General features: G+C 30.4%; 7 protein-coding genes across 7 annotated transcripts in view; 3 read left to right on the top strand and 4 right to left on the bottom strand.

The window, feature by feature from the left end:
- Positions 1–2,041: 2,041 nt before the first annotated feature.
- LOC108577352 lies at positions 2,042–5,776 on the bottom strand. Its single transcript, XM_017940495.1, has 13 exons — positions 5,477–5,776; positions 4,654–4,838; positions 4,230–4,512; positions 4,037–4,164; positions 3,830–3,957; positions 3,600–3,739; positions 3,403–3,536; positions 3,182–3,305; positions 2,901–3,105; positions 2,671–2,823; positions 2,445–2,594; positions 2,274–2,356; positions 2,042–2,177 (listed from the first exon to the last, which is right to left on the bottom strand). Exons 2-13 carry the CDS (start codon positions 4,835–4,837, stop codon positions 2,042–2,044), a joined length of 1,848 nt encoding a protein of 615 aa, XP_017795984.1. The 5' UTR covers position 4,838; positions 5,477–5,776.
- Positions 5,777–6,524: 748 nt separating this feature from the next.
- Positions 6,525–9,400, top strand: LOC108578235 (succinyl-CoA ligase [ADP/GDP-forming] subunit alpha, mitochondrial). The gene is made up of 7 exons (XM_017941527.1): positions 6,525–6,743; positions 7,564–7,799; positions 7,878–8,099; positions 8,197–8,301; positions 8,410–8,589; positions 8,767–8,901; positions 8,990–9,400. Exons 1-7 carry the CDS (start codon positions 6,707–6,709, stop codon positions 9,074–9,076), a joined length of 1,002 nt encoding a protein of 333 aa, XP_017797016.1. The 5' UTR covers positions 6,525–6,706; the 3' UTR covers positions 9,077–9,400.
- A 327-nt stretch (positions 9,401–9,727) lies between these two features.
- Positions 9,728–10,325, bottom strand: LOC108577340 (UDP-N-acetylglucosamine transferase subunit ALG13 homolog). The gene is made up of 2 exons (XM_017940487.1): positions 10,233–10,325; positions 9,728–10,147 (listed from the first exon to the last, which is right to left on the bottom strand). Exons 1-2 carry the CDS (start codon positions 10,323–10,325, stop codon positions 9,728–9,730), a joined length of 513 nt encoding a protein of 170 aa, XP_017795976.1.
- Positions 10,326–10,523: 198 nt separating this feature from the next.
- Positions 10,524–12,169, top strand: LOC108578393 (probable RNA 3'-terminal phosphate cyclase-like protein). The gene is made up of 7 exons (XM_017941716.1): positions 10,524–10,691; positions 10,800–11,039; positions 11,131–11,297; positions 11,375–11,549; positions 11,622–11,772; positions 11,843–11,947; positions 12,025–12,169. The coding sequence occupies exons 1-7, from the start codon at positions 10,550–10,552 to the stop codon at positions 12,167–12,169; spliced, it is 1,125 nt and encodes a 374-aa protein (XP_017797205.1). The 5' UTR covers positions 10,524–10,549.
- A 192-nt stretch (positions 12,170–12,361) lies between these two features.
- Positions 12,362–13,759, bottom strand: LOC108578399 (tRNA-specific adenosine deaminase 1). The gene is made up of 3 exons (XM_017941723.1): positions 13,068–13,759; positions 12,723–12,974; positions 12,362–12,641 (listed from the first exon to the last, which is right to left on the bottom strand). Exons 1-3 carry the CDS (start codon positions 13,757–13,759, stop codon positions 12,362–12,364), a joined length of 1,224 nt encoding a protein of 407 aa, XP_017797212.1.
- A 35-nt stretch (positions 13,760–13,794) lies between these two features.
- LOC108578409 (glyoxal reductase-like) lies at positions 13,795–15,203 on the bottom strand. Its single transcript, XM_017941733.1, has 6 exons — positions 15,117–15,203; positions 14,857–14,937; positions 14,652–14,759; positions 14,279–14,565; positions 13,998–14,199; positions 13,795–13,934 (listed from the first exon to the last, which is right to left on the bottom strand). Exons 1-6 carry the CDS (start codon positions 15,175–15,177, stop codon positions 13,795–13,797), a joined length of 879 nt encoding a protein of 292 aa, XP_017797222.1. The 5' UTR covers positions 15,178–15,203.
- A 257-nt stretch (positions 15,204–15,460) lies between these two features.
- Positions 15,461–16,508, top strand: part of LOC108578392 (trafficking protein particle complex subunit 12) — a 1,687-nt gene continuing 639 nt past the window's right edge. Inside the window, exon 1 of the mRNA XM_017941715.1 lies at positions 15,461–16,508. This exon is cut by the window's right edge and continues 639 nt beyond it. Coding sequence (XP_017797204.1) covers positions 15,579–16,508 — 930 coding nt within the window. The 5' untranslated portion in view covers positions 15,461–15,578.

Here is a 16,508-nt window from a genome sequence, read left to right as displayed (position 1 = left end):
ACATACGGGCCCGCACAGTGCAGTAAATAATTTGTATTATAATTTCTTTATATATAATATAGCAAAGCTTTGATTTCATTGAGTAATTATAACTGAAAATATATATATATATGCGTGTATCTTGTTCGAATAGCGTCCATTGTGCACAGAATGAATTTTTTTTAAATAAACGTGTCTCGCGCGTGTTCCTTAAAATCAAAGTATCGTATAATTCTCGTGAAATCTGTGCGTTTCAGTATTTAAGAGGAGCAGTCAAGTATTGAATGTTTCAATCGTAATTCAAAGTCTTTGGCTTAGCTTCGCTAATTAGGCTAAGAAAGTTTGCATAATCAATTCAATGGCCTTCGATTGTTAACTTAGTTTAGTGTTTACATTATACTGTTTCTTCTCCTCTAGTTATTAGGAAAAAATGATCACATAAACACGACACTTACTGCTAATAACGAGGTGAGAATTATCAATCGTACTTTTCATTAGGGATAAAAATCAAGGACATTCATAAAATATCTTTCCTCTGAAAAGGCATCTATATTGTTCGTTTCTATGAAAACAAGTGAAAATAGTCGGTTTGTTTTTTTCTTTTTTGTTTTTTAGTATTTCCTTTTAGATTACGAATACACTTGGTGAAAATTGTTCTATCATGTTGAATAAATCCAATCAGTTATTGATTTAAACTCTTACAAGTTATAAAATTACACCGCATATAATCAAATATGCCGTTAAAAGAATCCTACGTAATGCTACTGTATAATAGTATACACGTAATATATATTAATATTACTATGTTAATATATACAATAATAATATACAGTAGTATCACATAGCATTAGTAATTATACGCGTTTGTTTAATGCATTTTTTTTTTTAGAAATTTTCTACATTATTTTTATATTTTTTATTATGTTCTTTTATTTCCAACTCTTATGCTATTTTCACGAAGATTCTTTTAGTCCATTTACAAAATTTGGTATTATTTAATCCCTTCGCTACGACGGAGTTTACCACTAATATGCCACCGCTGAATGGGGAACAGTGAGCTGCGAGCATAAGTTTTTCGTGGATATTTCAATTCATAAAAGAGCAAATTTTATCTGATTAAAAAATTTTGTTAGGATAGATTCGCGAGCGGCCACTATAGTAGCTTTTTGTAGTGAAAGGGTTAAAAGTCATTATTTTTTTCGATACGTCATGTAACATCTGCGAATCTAACTAAACGTAAGATTTATTATTTTAATATTAGAACTTACTCCATTAGTAAACCATCGATAAATTTTAGACTTATTTGTTTATATGTTCGCAGAATTATTCGAGTATAATTTTATTAAAAAACTCGTTTAATATAAAAACTTACGAAAAGTTTACATAGCCTCAAAAAATCGTTTATGTGTTTTAATACGAAACCTTCAACTTTTTTCACAAATTATTAAAATACGTTTAGCATATATATAATTTATATCGATATAGTACCCAGGTATATAATTACTATAACACAGAAATAATATTTTGTGGGATTCTTGTTAGTTCGCATTGTTTTTGTTCTAATTTTTAAAAAATTGGCAGTATTGGTTACTTTTCCGAGATTTCAATAATTAACGTTGCACATTTTTATCACACATAATAAAAAAAGGTAGGATAAAAAACGCGAAGACATGTACCATTTCAAATGCTCGATATAATTCAACAACAATTTGTTGTCATCCGAAGCATTATACACGCGATAAATTATCGGAAAAATACAAATTTCTTTAATATAATAACGCGTTATAAACAAACCTAACATTTTTTATGTACACTATTAAAAACACCCATGACATGAATGCAAGGACAATAATGTTAAATCGAAACAAATCTCTCCTACTACTCCAGGAACTTAGTTCTATTCAGTTATCGTTATTTTGATTATTCACAGTAAAATTTTTTGCACCAATATTCATAGCAGTATCAGAAGGTTTACTCATGAATAGGATCTTTTAAAATATTTAGAAGATGCGGATATTACCTGATTATACTTAAAAACGAAAACAGATGTTTAAAATCGACCTTAAACTGTGTCAGTGCTAGTAAACTCCCTCTGTGGAAAAGATTCGATATCCACTCGACATATAGGACAGCGTTTATTAGTACATAACCACTGATCAACACAGTCTATGTGAAATAAATGCATACATGGAAGCCTCCTGTATAAAAACATTAGAAACAAAGTTATTTCTGTAAAGTAGATACTAAAAATAGTATACACTAAATTACTCTTGTATATAAAAATTAATTTGTACCTGACAGTTTCACAGTCTTCGAATTCAGATAAACATATAGTACACTTTTCAATAGCATCTTCACCATTTTCAACTTTCTTAACCTGTAAAAAAATACGTTGTATATAAAAATACAATGTACAAGAATGATAATGCGATAACGAACGTATAAATTTACGTATAACTCATTACCCGTTTGTACTTATGACGGAATGTATGACTTTCAATTGACTCCTTCGTTGCTCCGCAACAAATATGCGCAAATCTTTCACTGCGCGCAAGTTCTGCACGGCGCGCGGCCGCCCGGCGACGCAGACGGGTACGGTGAAACCGAGCATCTAGCTACATGAAACACGTATACATTATATAACACATTCGAAAGTCTATATTATTCAACACATCATATTCAAAAGCGTACCGATTCGGGTATCAAATCTAGACAAATGTGGTGCATTTGTTGTGATCCTTCATGGGTACGATACTGATGGTGATGATGTACAAGAGGATGAACTGGCATTGAAGGCAACACTACTGGTGGTTGTGGTACCATTTCTGCACTCAAGGGATTTTCCTACACACAAACAGAAAATTAAGGTATAGGTAAAAACTGAATGACTGATAAAAAAAAAAGTCTGACACTGAAATTACCATCACAGGACAAGATGGGTTATAACTCGATGGCCCTCTGGCTTCTGGGCGACTATCAACAATGGGTTGTAGAGGTGGTGGGTAAATTGGAGGTGGAATATCATTTGCTGCGACCGTCATGTTTTCCGCGCCGTTGCAACGATTATTCGGGGGATTAGTATTTCCGTTATTGCATGTATGTTGGCCTACTTGATGCACGTGTGGACTGTATAACATTGTACAACTAAATAATTAATTAATTTATATAATGTACAGTTTTTAATATCTATCATAATACTAACGCGTGATGAACTTGCATTATTGGATAAAGATACCTCCTGCGTACTTCTTGAACCCGTTGTTGCATCCTCCATAATCTTTCTAGTACAGGCTGCATACGTGCCCTCGGTATTCCCGTAGAAGCATCTATAGAAGAAAAATATTTTTGGTTTAAATAAATTCTCTAAAATGTTTAGTCTTGAATTTTTTTCATAACATTTATAAAACCTACAACAAATTTTACCTCGAACTTGCTCATATTCTCCAGGTATGACGGAAATTGGAATTCTATAATTATACATCGTATGCAGAGGAACCATACATCGGGCACGATACACATAGTCTGGTGAACCATACATGTAACAAGAGTTGTTCCCACTGAAATAATTATTAAAATAAACACTGAAATATGTTATATACTACATAAACTGTTATTCATACCTATATACATAATCTGTTGTCCTCGGACTTCCTACCGAAGCTGCTGGAGCAGGCGGAGTATGTTCTTCATCTGATTCCACAGTTAAATCAACTACAGTTACTGGACGATTACCTCCCTCGTTATTTTGTACAGAATTTTGCTGTTAAAATATATAAAAATATTTTGTGCTGTGAAAACTATTAACATAAATTCTTTTTTCAAATAATTTGATAGAATAAACCTATCTTACCTTATTATTGTGATTTACTGTTCCAAGAACTTCAACAGATCCATCTTTATCATCACTACTACTGGCATCATCACTACTTGAAGACCAATCTAATTGTAGATCTGGTGCTGATGGTGTATCATCATTTCCTACTCAGTGTATATAAATTTAATTTATATACTATAAAATACATAATTATTGTTTTAGTACTGATACAAAAAAACATACTTGTTGTATATGTAGAATGCTGCTGAGAATTAATTGTATTTGGCAAAATTGAATGATACAACTTATTTGATTCATTCAGTATAAGTCTGTTTAAAACATTTGTATCATTGCATGTTGGTCTGGTTGTGCTGAAAGTGAGAATGATACAAACAAATTTAACAATTAATAAAAGAACTTAATGTTGTGGCCATACCTGTTAGAAATGCCATCTGACAATCTAGATGGTCCAGCTACACCTAAACTGTCAGACTGCTGATCATTTAATGATTTATGTTCTGCATTCTTTTTACTTTTATGTTTTAGAGTATCATGTTCATGCAAAATTTGCCCTGTTGCTTCAGGCCCAGTTAAATAACTACCAAAAACAAAATTACTGTTTGAAGTAGAATGATGTGATGGATATGGATTGATAGGTATTACATCAGAATCTTCCACATCACTTTCCGCAAACAAGTGATCATATTCCATCTCATTAGCTACAATAAAAAAATTCAATTTAGAAATCCAAGTACAGTTATATAGATTACATACAAAGTTAACTGTAAAGTTTAATACCTAAGATTTAAAATATAAAAAGTACATTTATGTATAACATATTGTTAACAATTCATCTATACCTGAATTAAATCTTGGTTGTGGAGAAGGATCAACTGTAGATGTAAATGCTGTATCAAATATATCTGCTAAGGAAGTGGCATTGGCCTCCATAGACGAAGTTATAGATTCTGTATCATTTAAACTATTTTGTTCTTCTGCTTTAGTTTTGCACCAAACATTTTCAGAGCTTGTACTTTCTTCCATCCTATTTGATGGATTTAATTATTTAACAATTATGCATAAAAAAAAACTATATAAAACACAAGTATTTTAACAATATGAATATTTTAATAAAAAATACCAGTATACAGACTAAAATAATTTGTGCACTCCAATTGTCATATATTTATAACAAGTATTTTAAAACATACATATCTTGTTTTACAATACAATGAATTAGAAAACACAGAATACAACTTTAATTACTAAGTAAAGTGAATTCTCCAACACAGAGCAATGAAATGAAATAAAACACTAGATGATTGAAGAAATTATATATTCAGATAAAATAATATGTACATGTTTTCTTTATTTCCCATTGACAGAACTTTCTTTTGTCTTCTTAAAAAGATACATTCTAAACATATAAAAGTATCAGTCTTTAATATGACAGAAATAATTTTATGACACGTAACGTATAATAATATATAGTAAAAATCTTTTTGTATCATGCGTGAGCAATGTAATTGAAATAGCTTCTCAACTTCAAGAAATAATTTTCTTTAATTATACTCGTAATTACATTTGAAGCAATCAGCATTTCAAATGAATTTGGTTGTTCCTTTCGTAAATTCTTGAAACGGTATGAAAACGAAGTAGTACAGACTACAAAAGAGCGTGTACCTTGCAATTCCTTCGATGGTTTTGTAAAACGATAAGGCTCTCTTCACCACGTCATTTTTATCAAGATATTTATTTTCTATACATCACTGTCATTTATGTCGTACTATCTATGCGCGTCAATATTAGCCTCGTAATCGGATCACTTGGAATTTCAACAAACTTTTCAATCCATAGGAAAATTTGTGTATAATTAAATTCTTATGTCAGTAATAACAATAAAATCGAAAAAGGATTTACGTAGACTTTCTTTCGGTAATCTACATTTGGCAACTATGATACCATCAATCGTAACTTTCATTAACTACGCTCAATTTTAGGTGGCCTCCGTTGATTATGCAGCATGCTACCTTTCCGTGCTATAGAACTATCATTATATTTCCTTCCAACTACTGTAACATGAATTTAAAATTTATACATACGATTTAAATTTTTCAAAATCTATTCAACTCCTTTTCCTATCACATTATTCTAATTTTCACATTGCATGTTATTATTTAAAATGCATGGATTTCGTGTATAATCCTAGGGCATATTTCAAAGATACAGTTGGGGACAAAATTAATGTCTCTATACATTTACCAATGAACAAGAAGCTTGCAAACCTAAGGAAACTTAAGGAAATGTTATACATTATATTCCCCAAAATCATAAAAATATGTTACCCTTCAACAGAATGACTGTATATTCACAATTTAATACATCTTTATAAATTGCAAAATACTAAATTTAAAAAATATATAGAATGATATACATATGTATATATTTAAATTTAAAAATACATCGCATCCCCTGCCTAACTTCAATAGTCACTTTAAACAGAAATGTTATAACGAAGAATACCATTTATGAATGAAAAAAACTTCAGGATTACATGAACGTTTTAAATATTCAATACTAAAACTAATTCGCATATCGTGACAATTATTCTAATACGATTTCAAGTTCATGCTATAACGTCACTCTGGTTGCAAAAAAATTTCTACATTGAAAATTCGGTTGAAGGCAATGCTCTGCGAAGTACTCGACCAATCAGTTCGATGTTCAATGTTCCTGTCATTTGACAAGTTCATTTGAGTCTGGAGTGTAGGTACATGCGATAAGTACACTTCGTTCGTGTATTTTATTTCGAACTTGACCTCGCTAGTCCGCAGAAGTTAGTTCTCTTAATGGTGATCCTCTAATAATTCAATTTCGGTTATTGACTATTTTAAGAGAAACATCAATTAAAAAATGGCTGTGGCTGTCAGGACATTTTCAAAATTCACAGGTAAGTGAAGGATAATTATCGGACGTTTTTCAATGTTAAAAGAAGACCTTTGTATATTTCGAAATAGTTGAAACATGTTTGTGAAATATCGTAAGATTTCACGCCCCTTTTCCGTATTTCTCGTAGATCGCGCTATTATTTTCAAAACTAAAAATACTCTTGACATTCCACGTTTATGTTAATACTCCCATTATATAAGGATATATAATTATCAGTAATATAATTTTTATTGGAGTAATTCATATTAATTCATTGGACTCGTTACAGAATTTCAATTAAGCTTAACTATTAATGAAGCATTATATAATTCTGTAATAAATTTCTGCTTTTTTTTTTCAACTGCATATATTGCAGTACAAATTTCATAATACTTTTTTTTAAATTATACTTTACATTAACTATATTATTCGAATTGTACTTATTAATACTATTGTCAGTATAATACAACTGTCACACAAGTTGTCCTGTATATTCATTATAATATGTCAATTAATATTGTTGGATGTCACAGTAAATGTCATACTAATCACTTGAACTCATTGAATGATATTCAGTCATTGAACCTTGACCTAAAAGTTAAGAAATTTGATATTGCCTCTATAAATAACATATGTTTAGAACAATACCAATTTTAAAACCTTTCTATATTGCAAAAGAATCTATATTTCATACTTGTGACACTTACTAAAATATGTAGATGATAGTTGAAATAGAAATAACTATTAGCATGTTCATTTCTCTAATATCTTACTTTTAAAAGACAATTTAATAAAGTACTATGTGTATATTATTGTAATATATCATTTCTTTTGTGTTCCAGTCAGAAATTGTGGAGGTTTATTGCGTACTCAAATAAGGTTCAACTATGTAGATACTAGAAAAAATTTAAAAATTGATTCCAATACCAAGGTTATATGTCAAGGTTTTACTGGTAAACAAGGAACATTTCATTGCCAACAAGCCATTGAGTATGGTACTAAAATAGTAGGTGGTGTCAGCCCCAAGAAGGCTGGTACAGAGCACCTTGGGAAACCAGTCTTTAAGACTGTGAAAGAGGTTGAAAAACAAATTTTGAATTGCATGTCTTATATGAAAAAAATTTGTAAATTATATGCTTTTTTTTTTTTATTGTAGGCAAAAGAAGCTACTGGTGCTACTGCGACTGTTATTTATGTTCCTCCTCCAGGTGCAGCATCAGCTATTATGGAGGCAATAGATGCTGAAATGCCATTAATTGTATGTATTACAGAAGGTATTCCACAACATGACATGGTTAAAGTTAAAAGGCGACTTTTAGAGCAAGGCAAATCTCGCTTAATTGGACCCAATTGTCCAGGAATAATAGCTCCAGAACAGGTGCAGATTTTTAAAATTTGTCAATATTTCACATACGAATTTGTTTAACTTGATATAGCTATATTATGTACTGTTTTGTAACATATGACTATCTCAGTGTAAAATAGGTATTATGCCAGGACACATACATCAAAAGGGAAAAGTTGGTATTGTGTCAAGATCAGGAACCTTGACATATGAGGCTGTGAATCAAACAACCCTTGTAAGTTAATAGTATGTTTTTTTTTTAATTTTATTGTCTTCTATAAAAAAAGCATTGTTATTTTTTTTTAATAATCTTGCAATAAAATATCAAAACTTTTTTTTTAAGGCTGGACTAGGGCAAACACTTTGTGTTGGAATTGGTGGTGACCCATTTAATGGAACAGACTTCATTGATTGTTTGGATGTATTCCTCAGGGATCCAGACTGTTGTGGTATTATAATGATTGGTGAAATCGGTGGCAGTGCAGAAGAATCGGCAGCGGAATATCTCATTCAACATAACACTGTTGGTTGCAGTTCTAAATTATTGGTATCCAAAGTCCATCCCATCCTAATTCATAAACTTTCTTTTCCAGATGTCCCGATGTTCCTTACACACCAAAACATGTTCTATATCCTTGTAAATATAATTTATTTCAATATTAACGTGTATAAATATTATATACGCCCAATACGATTGTAGGGTAGTCACGCTAAACCAGTAGTATCATTTATCGCTGGGATCACTGCCCCACCTGGACGAAGAATGGGACACGCTGGGGCAATCATTTCAGGAGGAAAAGGAGGCGCGCAAGATAAAATCAATGCACTCGAAAAGGTATTGATTAATTTATTGTTTGCTATAAAATAAAACTTAATACTTACATCTGTATTTACGTTATGAAATGCACAAATATTATTTACAGGCTGGTGTAATAGTATCAAGGAGCCCTGCGCAAATGGGAAACGAACTCTTAAAAGAAATGACACGTTTAGGCTTGGTCTGTAATTAAAAACACATGCCACTATAAATATACATATGTAGTTTGCCTCATGTGGATGTATCTTCGTACAATAAATTGAAAGTATACACGATTCGACTAACGGTTCGACTAAGAAACGAACCGATATAATGCATTGAAATGTGCGAATTCATTACATTATCGATAACGTAATGGCTATGTTGATCGTCACGCGAGGTTGCCTGTCTATTTTATTCCTAAAGACAAAAGTTACAAAGAAACGTGAATATTTGTTGAGGAATCGAATTCATTTTAACACTGCAGTGTTCAGAAAATATTTTTACCGATATAGCTTTTATTTTAACAATTAGCAGCCATCCAAAGATAATATAAAAGATATCTGAGAAAAGAACTACCGTTATTCTCCGTCATCGTGTTTCTTAACTGAAAATTTAAATTTTTCTATGCTATTACATCATAATTTTAAGGAACAGTTATTTAAGTCATTCTTACGTATATTGTTGTAAATTATATTAAAGCTATATCTGTTATAACAATTAAAACTGTTACATACTCATATTGTAAAATGTGTTAAAAACTTAAATATATTAAATGATATCAATTAACCTTTTAAATTCCTTATAAATAAAAAGTAAGGTCATACATTTAACAAGATTTTTTAAACCTTCCAAACATCTATTTTTAGTCTGGGAATCCCATTATTTGATTTATGAGCTCAGCAATACGTTTACTTCTATCATCAACAAAAGGTTTTAATACAGAAAAGTTCATTGTTTGTATAGTATTTAACAAATTTTCACAGATACAGTAATATAAATGCTCATCCTTGTAAAGTTGTTTAGCTAATTCTAATTGATGATTATCCATTAGACTTTGATTTGCAACTACAATCAGATTTTTTTTATTTCCTAAAGCATCAAGAATACTGCCTGCCCCTGCGTGACTTATGATAAGATCAGCAGCTTCTACATATTCAATTACGTTTGCACGCAAATTGAAATATTCTATTGTAACAAAACCGCAACGTGGTGTACAATCTGGTACATGTACAGTTTTACCAATTTGCAAAGTTATTTCATTGTAACCTTTTGATGATAATGCCTAAAACATTCATAAAATTGCATGTTTTATGTTAATTTTACCCCATAAAGTGATCAAATTAAATAACATTTTTTGTTTCTTTTACCTTTAATACTTCCGTATTAAGTACAGTTTCGATTAATTCGTCAAATTTGGTAGTGCCAACAGTCACAAATATTTTCTTTTTTATTAGTGCCATTTCGAATAAACCTTTACATTAATCGTAACAGAAATTGTAGCAGTAATATAATATTATTTAAAAAAAATTCGATGAAAATGACGAAGAAGTTTATTTCTTTTCTTGCCCAATACGTTTGATTTTTACATGTAAAGTGTACCTATTATACTTGACAAAAAAGAATTATGACGTAAGATAGTTCCATGCTTCCATCAAGTGTTTATTGTCGCGAATTTTAATGAAACATGCCAGCTATTATAAAAAATAATGTTTTAATATATGAAGGCTGCAATTATCTACGATATCGTTTAATATTGTCAACTTTATCAGGCAAACCTGTGCGAATTACAAATATCAGAATTAAAGATGATGATCCTGGGCTTAAAGGTTAGCTTAAATGTATTGGTTTTTCAAAAATATTCAAAAGTTGAAATATTGATACAAAAATTGAACATGTTTTATGTAATTTATTGTATACACATGTTTACATCCTAGAGTATGAAGTCAGTTTTATACGTTTATTGGATAAAATTACGAACGGAACAAGGATAGAATTAAATGAAACAGGAACCAATTTGTTTTATGGTCCCGGTTTGTTGAATGGCGGTGAATTAGAGCACGATTGTAGCTTACAACGTGGTATTGGCTATTACTTAGAAGCAATTGTAATATTAGCTCCATTTTGTAAAAATGCTGTTGATGTAAAACTTAAAGGAATCACTAATAATACAATGGGTAAGTAGCAACTCATATGTCTTTTATTATAATTAATAGTTAATAAGAATAAGCTAAAATGTTTATTAAATTACATGGTTTAACGTTAAAGATCCATCTGTGGACAGAATAAAAGTAGCTGCTGTGCCTATACTAAAAAGATTTTTGTTGGGTGATAATGAAATTCTATTTACTATTAGTAAAAGAGGAGCTGCACCTTTAGGTGGTGGAGAAATTCGTTTCAAGTGTCCTGTTAGTCGTAATCTTAAAAGTATTCATGTTAGTCATACTTTTTCTTTTAAATATATATTTCCTTATTGTAATATACACACTTTCTAAAAGAAGTATACTTATAGTTTCAAAATAGTGGAATGGTAAAACGTGTAAGAGGTACTGCATGCAGTATACGTGTGTCTCCTGCTATAGCTAATCGAATTGTGGAGTCTGCTAAAGGTGTACTGTTAAAGTTCTTACCAGATGTCTACATTCATACAGATCATTGTAAAGGTGCAGCTAGTGGAAAATCACCAGGTATATATTTAGTATTATACAATTTCTTCCCCCTAAGCACATTAAGTATTTAAATACTTACAAATATAACAGGCTTTGGAGTAACTTTATCAGCTGAAACAACTACAGATGTTGTTTTTGGTGCAGAAGCATTTTCACCTCTCATGAAAGCAGGTTCTTTACCTTGTGTACCAGAAGATATTGGTAAAGAAGCAGCTATGAAATTAGTTGATGAAATTTATAGGTAATACAAATATGACTCAAAAGTATACTAAAAAGTAATACAAATATTCTACAAATTAACTTAACTTTAGAAATGGTTGTGTGGATTCACCTTTTCAATCTATGACTGCAATGTTTATGGCATTAGGCAAAAAAGATGTTTCTAAAATTGTAACAGGACCATTAACACCATCAATGTAAGCAATAGTTTATTTTACACATACATAAGTCATTGAACAGAATTATATAGCTTAAAAACAACATTATTCTACAGGATACAGTTTTTACGCGATTTGAGAGATTTCTTTGGAGTCGTTTTTAAAATCGAAAAACTTAGAGAAGATGATGAGATATTAGATCAAGTTGTTTTAACTTGTATAGGTGTAGGATATTCTAATAGGGGTAAACGGACGTTGTAAAATATTACTGTATTTATATATTTTTTATACATATCAATTTTATAAATGAGATTAATAAATGATAAAAATATATACATGTTTTTAACCTGAAAATTTTTAGAAAAAGCTCATATTTGTAAGGATGTGTAGTGTGAGTCAGCACAACAGGTATTGCTTTTTCCCTATTCCTATATTAAAAATATGCTAAAGATGTCATAATACAAATGTTTGTAGTCGAATTGGTTTAGAAGGCCAAGCATGGAAAGACCCTGATTTCAGTGTATTCCATAAATTTTGGTAATCCTTAGACCACTTTTTACAATCTAGATAAGTCATTTTTTTGGGATGTCTTGTATTACATTCTAAATTCTGGTACCTATCACAAATTCGTAAGAAAGTTTCAAAAAAAACTCGTCTCGTTACAAGTAAATAGCTACCCTTCTTTTTTCTTGTGGCTCCTTGCTTTCTACCCTCAACTGCTATTTCTGTATCTCTATAAATGAAAAGTTATCAGCATTATTTTATATAATAAAAAAAATATAAAAATATACAATTTATAAATACCATAAATTACCGATTTCTTACAGCACACCATATTATGCTTGATGAACATGGATGCTTTCTCTCATCATTTTTTAGTTGTTTAAAAGAAAGTTTACTTTGTATAATATTTAAATTATTTTTTTTTTCATTAAATCGTTTATATAATCCACGCTCCATCGCCTCTAAAGAAAACGGCGAATTGCCCCCAACTACGATAGTTTCAATTTTTATTGGAGGTATCAATATTGATAATAGCGAACCTTGTACTCCGAGAATATGCCATCTAAAATTAATGTACAACATTTAACTACTACATTTTACATACGAGTACTATATGTATTCGAAATAAATTATAATTTTGCATGACGTAATTTACTTTGCCATTTTATCTGAACAAGACAAACTGAGAGTAGGATTGCCCCTTCCTGGTTTAGTACGCAGCGGTCCAATTACGTGATAGTTTACTCCGGGTAGATGCGCATCTTGAAACTTTTCGAATTTAACACATTTTGCACCAGTTCTATATATGTCCTTAATTATTTCTTTCTCTTTGTTATCATTATTTAACCCTATAATTACTTTTCCTTCATTGCTATAATCGTATTTTCTAATTTTCGTTAAAGGTATATCATTTTCGGAAAATTCTTCTTTCAAAAATATAGAACAATCACCACAAGGAGTTTGACTTGTAAAAAAATGAAACGATATTCCATCGATTAATTTAATTTTTTTCTCATCATCAATTACGAAAACATCGCTTTTAGCACCGTTGAGCAATAAATCAAGCTGCCCATATAAATATCGCAAAAAGGCACGTCTAGCAAGAACTTCTGCATGAGAATCACTTAATCTGCAACCTTCTTCGTATAACTCGGTATTTATTAAATCTATTTCTCCTAAGCATTTTGTTCCTGTGGCAAGAGCTACTAAAGACAGTGAACCATTGTTCTTCTTTAATGCTATACCAGACAATACAGTCCACTCTTTCTCTGATGGTTTACCAGTTTTACCAAGTTTCATATATTTTTCTAAGCAAAGCTGTGCAACTTGATCTGCAAAATCTGTCATGCTTTAGTGTCTATTTTATTTATCCATAAGATTAACTAAAAAACATTGGAAGGATCCCAAGCATATTTATACTGAGGTAGAGAAAATAAAATCTTCATACTTTCTTCATCAATTACAAAATTTAACAATATATTGTCTCTTATATGTTCTTTCTTCACAGCTTTTGGAATAATACCTGTAACAATATTATTTAATGACATATATTAATAAGATCTCTTAAAAAAGATAAATTATATACCAATTCCTTGTTGCAAAGCCCATTTTAACAATAATTGTGCTGGTGGTACTTTAAGTTGGGAAGCTATATTTGTAACAACAGGGTCTCTTAAAAGATTGGTACTAGTACTAGTTCCTAAGGAAGAATATGCTTGTACATGAATTCCTTTTTGGTTACAATATTTAATTAATTCTTTTTGGCAATAATGTGGATGACATTCCACCTATAATATAACAATATGTTTTAACTTTTAAATCATTGTAAATGAAGACATAAATTAAATGTGAATACAATTGTCTTACTTGATTAACAGCTGGTGGCACACCTTTGCAATTTTGCAATAATTCTTCAAGGTGATTTATTGTATAATTAGACACACCTATAGATCTTACAAATTCTTGTTTCTGGATATCTACTAACTTGTTCCAAGTCTTTGTTCTTAAATTTGGATTATTTGTAGAAGATTCTAATGTACCAGTTGCCCCAGGCCAATGAATTAAATACAGGTCAATGTATGTGGTATTAAGAGCTTTAAGGGACCTTTGCACAGATTGTTCTATTTCCTTTAGATTTCCATTATCACTTGGAGCTGTTATAAACATATGATTTTAATATAACTAATTTCACTATTTACTACTTAAGCACTTTACTATTTAAAATTATTGTTAATCATACAGAGTTTAGTTGTAATAAAAATATCACTTCTTTGAAGATTATATTTTGGCAATAATTTTGTTAAAGCATAGCCAATATCTTCTTCATTTCGATAAACGGCAGCTGTATCTGTACATAATGGTGTAATGATAGAAAATAACTTTGCAAAATATATTTATAACTAGATGATAAATAAACAATATTAATAAATTCATTATATGCATACCAATAGAACGAAATCCTACTTTTAAACTTTCATCAATTACTTCGTATATTACATCTCTCCCTTGAATTCGATATGTTCCAACTAAAATGAAATATTTAATATTTTACAATAAATAATATCCTGTAATGAAATTTTTACTATTATTTTAATATCTTTAACGATTTGTATACGCATTACATATAAAATTGCATTAGGATCTATGCACAATGAATAACAATTAACAAAACAAAAATATATTTTATATATTTTAATAAGCTTACATCCAATAAGAGGCATAACATAGCCGCTTGAAAGACGAACATTTTGTATTGTATCGTTCATAATATTACACTTAATTCATAAAACCTATTAATCTACTTGCATACACGTAGTGCGTTCACACACGTTATTATTGTAATTAATTACACGTTCGCATAAATAATAACAGGTATATTTAATTATTACATTTCAATTATATTATAAACTATTAATACATTACATTTATTAATTAAATCTGACAATTGAAATTGAAGTTTATTAGTACTATAGTACGAAAATAATTGTAAAAAAGAAGTGTTGGTAGAAGCATGTCTATTACACATATACTTCGTGGTAGGATGTCTTCATTTAATTTTGACAGTTGACATATAAGTTTTTGTTCCATTTAATGTTTATAATATATTATAACTTGTATAAATAGATGTATGTAGATTTTGATTGAAAATAAAGTAGTTAAATGTAGAATGGCTGAAAAAAATGACATTACTACGCAACAACAATTCGAAACCACCGAAGAGGTTACAAAAGATATGGAGGCCGACATTAGCCGCTATTTTGAAAACGCATCTCGTACAATTTTCGACGAGATCGTGTCACCTAAGAAGGAAGATTTTTTCGACGTACAAAATGGTCCTGAGAGCAAAATCCCGGATTTTGAATTATTAACAGATCAATCGAATGAATTTTTAAAGTGTAATTCATTACTCGATAATGAACGACTCGAACATAGTAGTACAAATGATGTACACAAAGATACCTGGATACCTTCTGAACAAACGAGAAAAATTTTACGAAGTGTTGCTACATCGACTGCCGGGACTAGTTTTCTTGATAGAGAAAATTTAACAATGCCAGGACTTGCAGTTCAAGGAGATATGCCTAACTTAATAAGAAGCACTGCTATACGCTTGTTAGGTGAAGATGGAAATGTACACAGAAATGTTCTTACTGCTTCTGATGTGACACAAGATGAACGTGGCTTGAGAACATTAATCCATGCTGGTTGTTATAAAGCAGCCATAAATTTGTCAGGAAGATTATTAGCAGTGTATGCCCAAGGATATGGCAAGATAAATCAACCTAGTAAACACTCTCCACATTCTTTGCAATTGTGGTACACAAGGCTTGCATTGTTGACAAAACTGAGACAAATTGATATTTTAGAAAATGAATCAAAACCATTTGGTAATTTAGATAAGCCAGACATGTATTTCACATTTTATCCAGAACTTTATGGTACTAGGCCAGGTTCCATGGCATCATTTTCCTTCAGATTGCTTCTGGCTGAGATTCCTATGTATTGTGGAAAACCAAAACAAGCTTTAGATAATCTTTATAAGATTCTGGCAACAGTGAACCAGATCATTACCAATTTTAATGCTGGATTCAATGGT

The sequence above is a fragment of the Habropoda laboriosa genome, unplaced genomic scaffold (assembly GCF_001263275.1).
Source record: "Habropoda laboriosa isolate 0110345459 unplaced genomic scaffold, ASM126327v1 scaffold5, whole genome shotgun sequence".
Taxonomy (NCBI): domain Eukaryota; kingdom Metazoa; phylum Arthropoda; class Insecta; order Hymenoptera; family Apidae; genus Habropoda; species Habropoda laboriosa.
The sequence above is the reverse complement of the archived record's forward strand: the minus strand, read 5'-3'. Positions and strand labels throughout refer to the sequence as shown.

What these genes read in the sequence shown, in the direction of transcription:
- LOC108578409 (XM_017941733.1), bottom strand. Translation starts at nt 15,177, where the DNA reads ATGAACGATACAATACAAAATGTTCGTCTTTCAAGCGGCTATGTTATG. An exon ending in TTTTATTACAACTAAACTCT is followed by an intron (nt 14,566 to 14,651) that starts GTATGATTAACA and finishes TGTTTATAACAG; the next exon opens with CTCCAAGTGATAATGGAAAT. An exon ending in TGCCACCAGCTGTTAATCAA is followed by an intron (nt 14,200 to 14,278) that starts GTAAGACAATTG and finishes GTTATATTATAG; the next exon opens with GTGGAATGTCATCCACATTA.
- LOC108578393 (XM_017941716.1), top strand. Translation starts at nt 10,550, where the DNA reads ATGCCAGCTATTATAAAAAATAATGTTTTAATATATGAAGGCTGCAAT. An exon ending in GTAATCTTAAAAGTATTCAT is followed by an intron (nt 11,298 to 11,374) that starts GTTAGTCATACT and finishes GTATACTTATAG; the next exon opens with TTTCAAAATAGTGGAATGGT. An exon ending in AGCTAGTGGAAAATCACCAG is followed by an intron (nt 11,550 to 11,621) that starts GTATATATTTAG and finishes CAAATATAACAG; the next exon opens with GCTTTGGAGTAACTTTATCA.
- LOC108577352 (XM_017940495.1), bottom strand. Translation starts at nt 4,837, where the DNA reads ATGGAAGAAAGTACAAGCTCTGAAAATGTTTGGTGCAAAACTAAAGCA. An exon ending in ACAACAGATTATGTATATAG is followed by an intron (nt 3,537 to 3,599) that starts GTATGAATAACA and finishes TAATTATTTCAG; the next exon opens with TGGGAACAACTCTTGTTACA. An exon ending in AGAATATGAGCAAGTTCGAG is followed by an intron (nt 3,306 to 3,402) that starts GTAAAATTTGTT and finishes TTTCTTCTATAG; the next exon opens with ATGCTTCTACGGGAATACCG.
- LOC108578235 (XM_017941527.1), top strand. Translation starts at nt 6,707, where the DNA reads ATGGCTGTGGCTGTCAGGACATTTTCAAAATTCACAG. An exon ending in GACATTTTCAAAATTCACAG is followed by an intron (nt 6,744 to 7,563) that starts GTAAGTGAAGGA and finishes TTTGTGTTCCAG; the next exon opens with TCAGAAATTGTGGAGGTTTA. An exon ending in CTGTGAATCAAACAACCCTT is followed by an intron (nt 8,302 to 8,409) that starts GTAAGTTAATAG and finishes TTTTTTTTTAAG; the next exon opens with GCTGGACTAGGGCAAACACT.
- LOC108577340 (XM_017940487.1), bottom strand. Translation starts at nt 10,325, where the DNA reads ATGGCACTAATAAAAAAGAAAATATTTGTGACTGTTGGCACTACCAAA. An exon ending in TTAATACGGAAGTATTAAAG is followed by an intron (nt 10,148 to 10,232) that starts GTAAAAGAAACA and finishes TGAATGTTTTAG; the next exon opens with GCATTATCATCAAAAGGTTA.
- LOC108578399 (XM_017941723.1), bottom strand. Translation starts at nt 13,759, where the DNA reads ATGACAGATTTTGCAGATCAAGTTGCACAGCTTTGCTTAGAAAAATAT. An exon ending in TGTTCAGATAAAATGGCAAA is followed by an intron (nt 12,975 to 13,067) that starts GTAAATTACGTC and finishes CATTAATTTTAG; the next exon opens with ATGGCATATTCTCGGAGTAC. An exon ending in TGGTGTGCTGTAAGAAATCG is followed by an intron (nt 12,642 to 12,722) that starts GTAATTTATGGT and finishes TTTCATTTATAG; the next exon opens with AGATACAGAAATAGCAGTTG.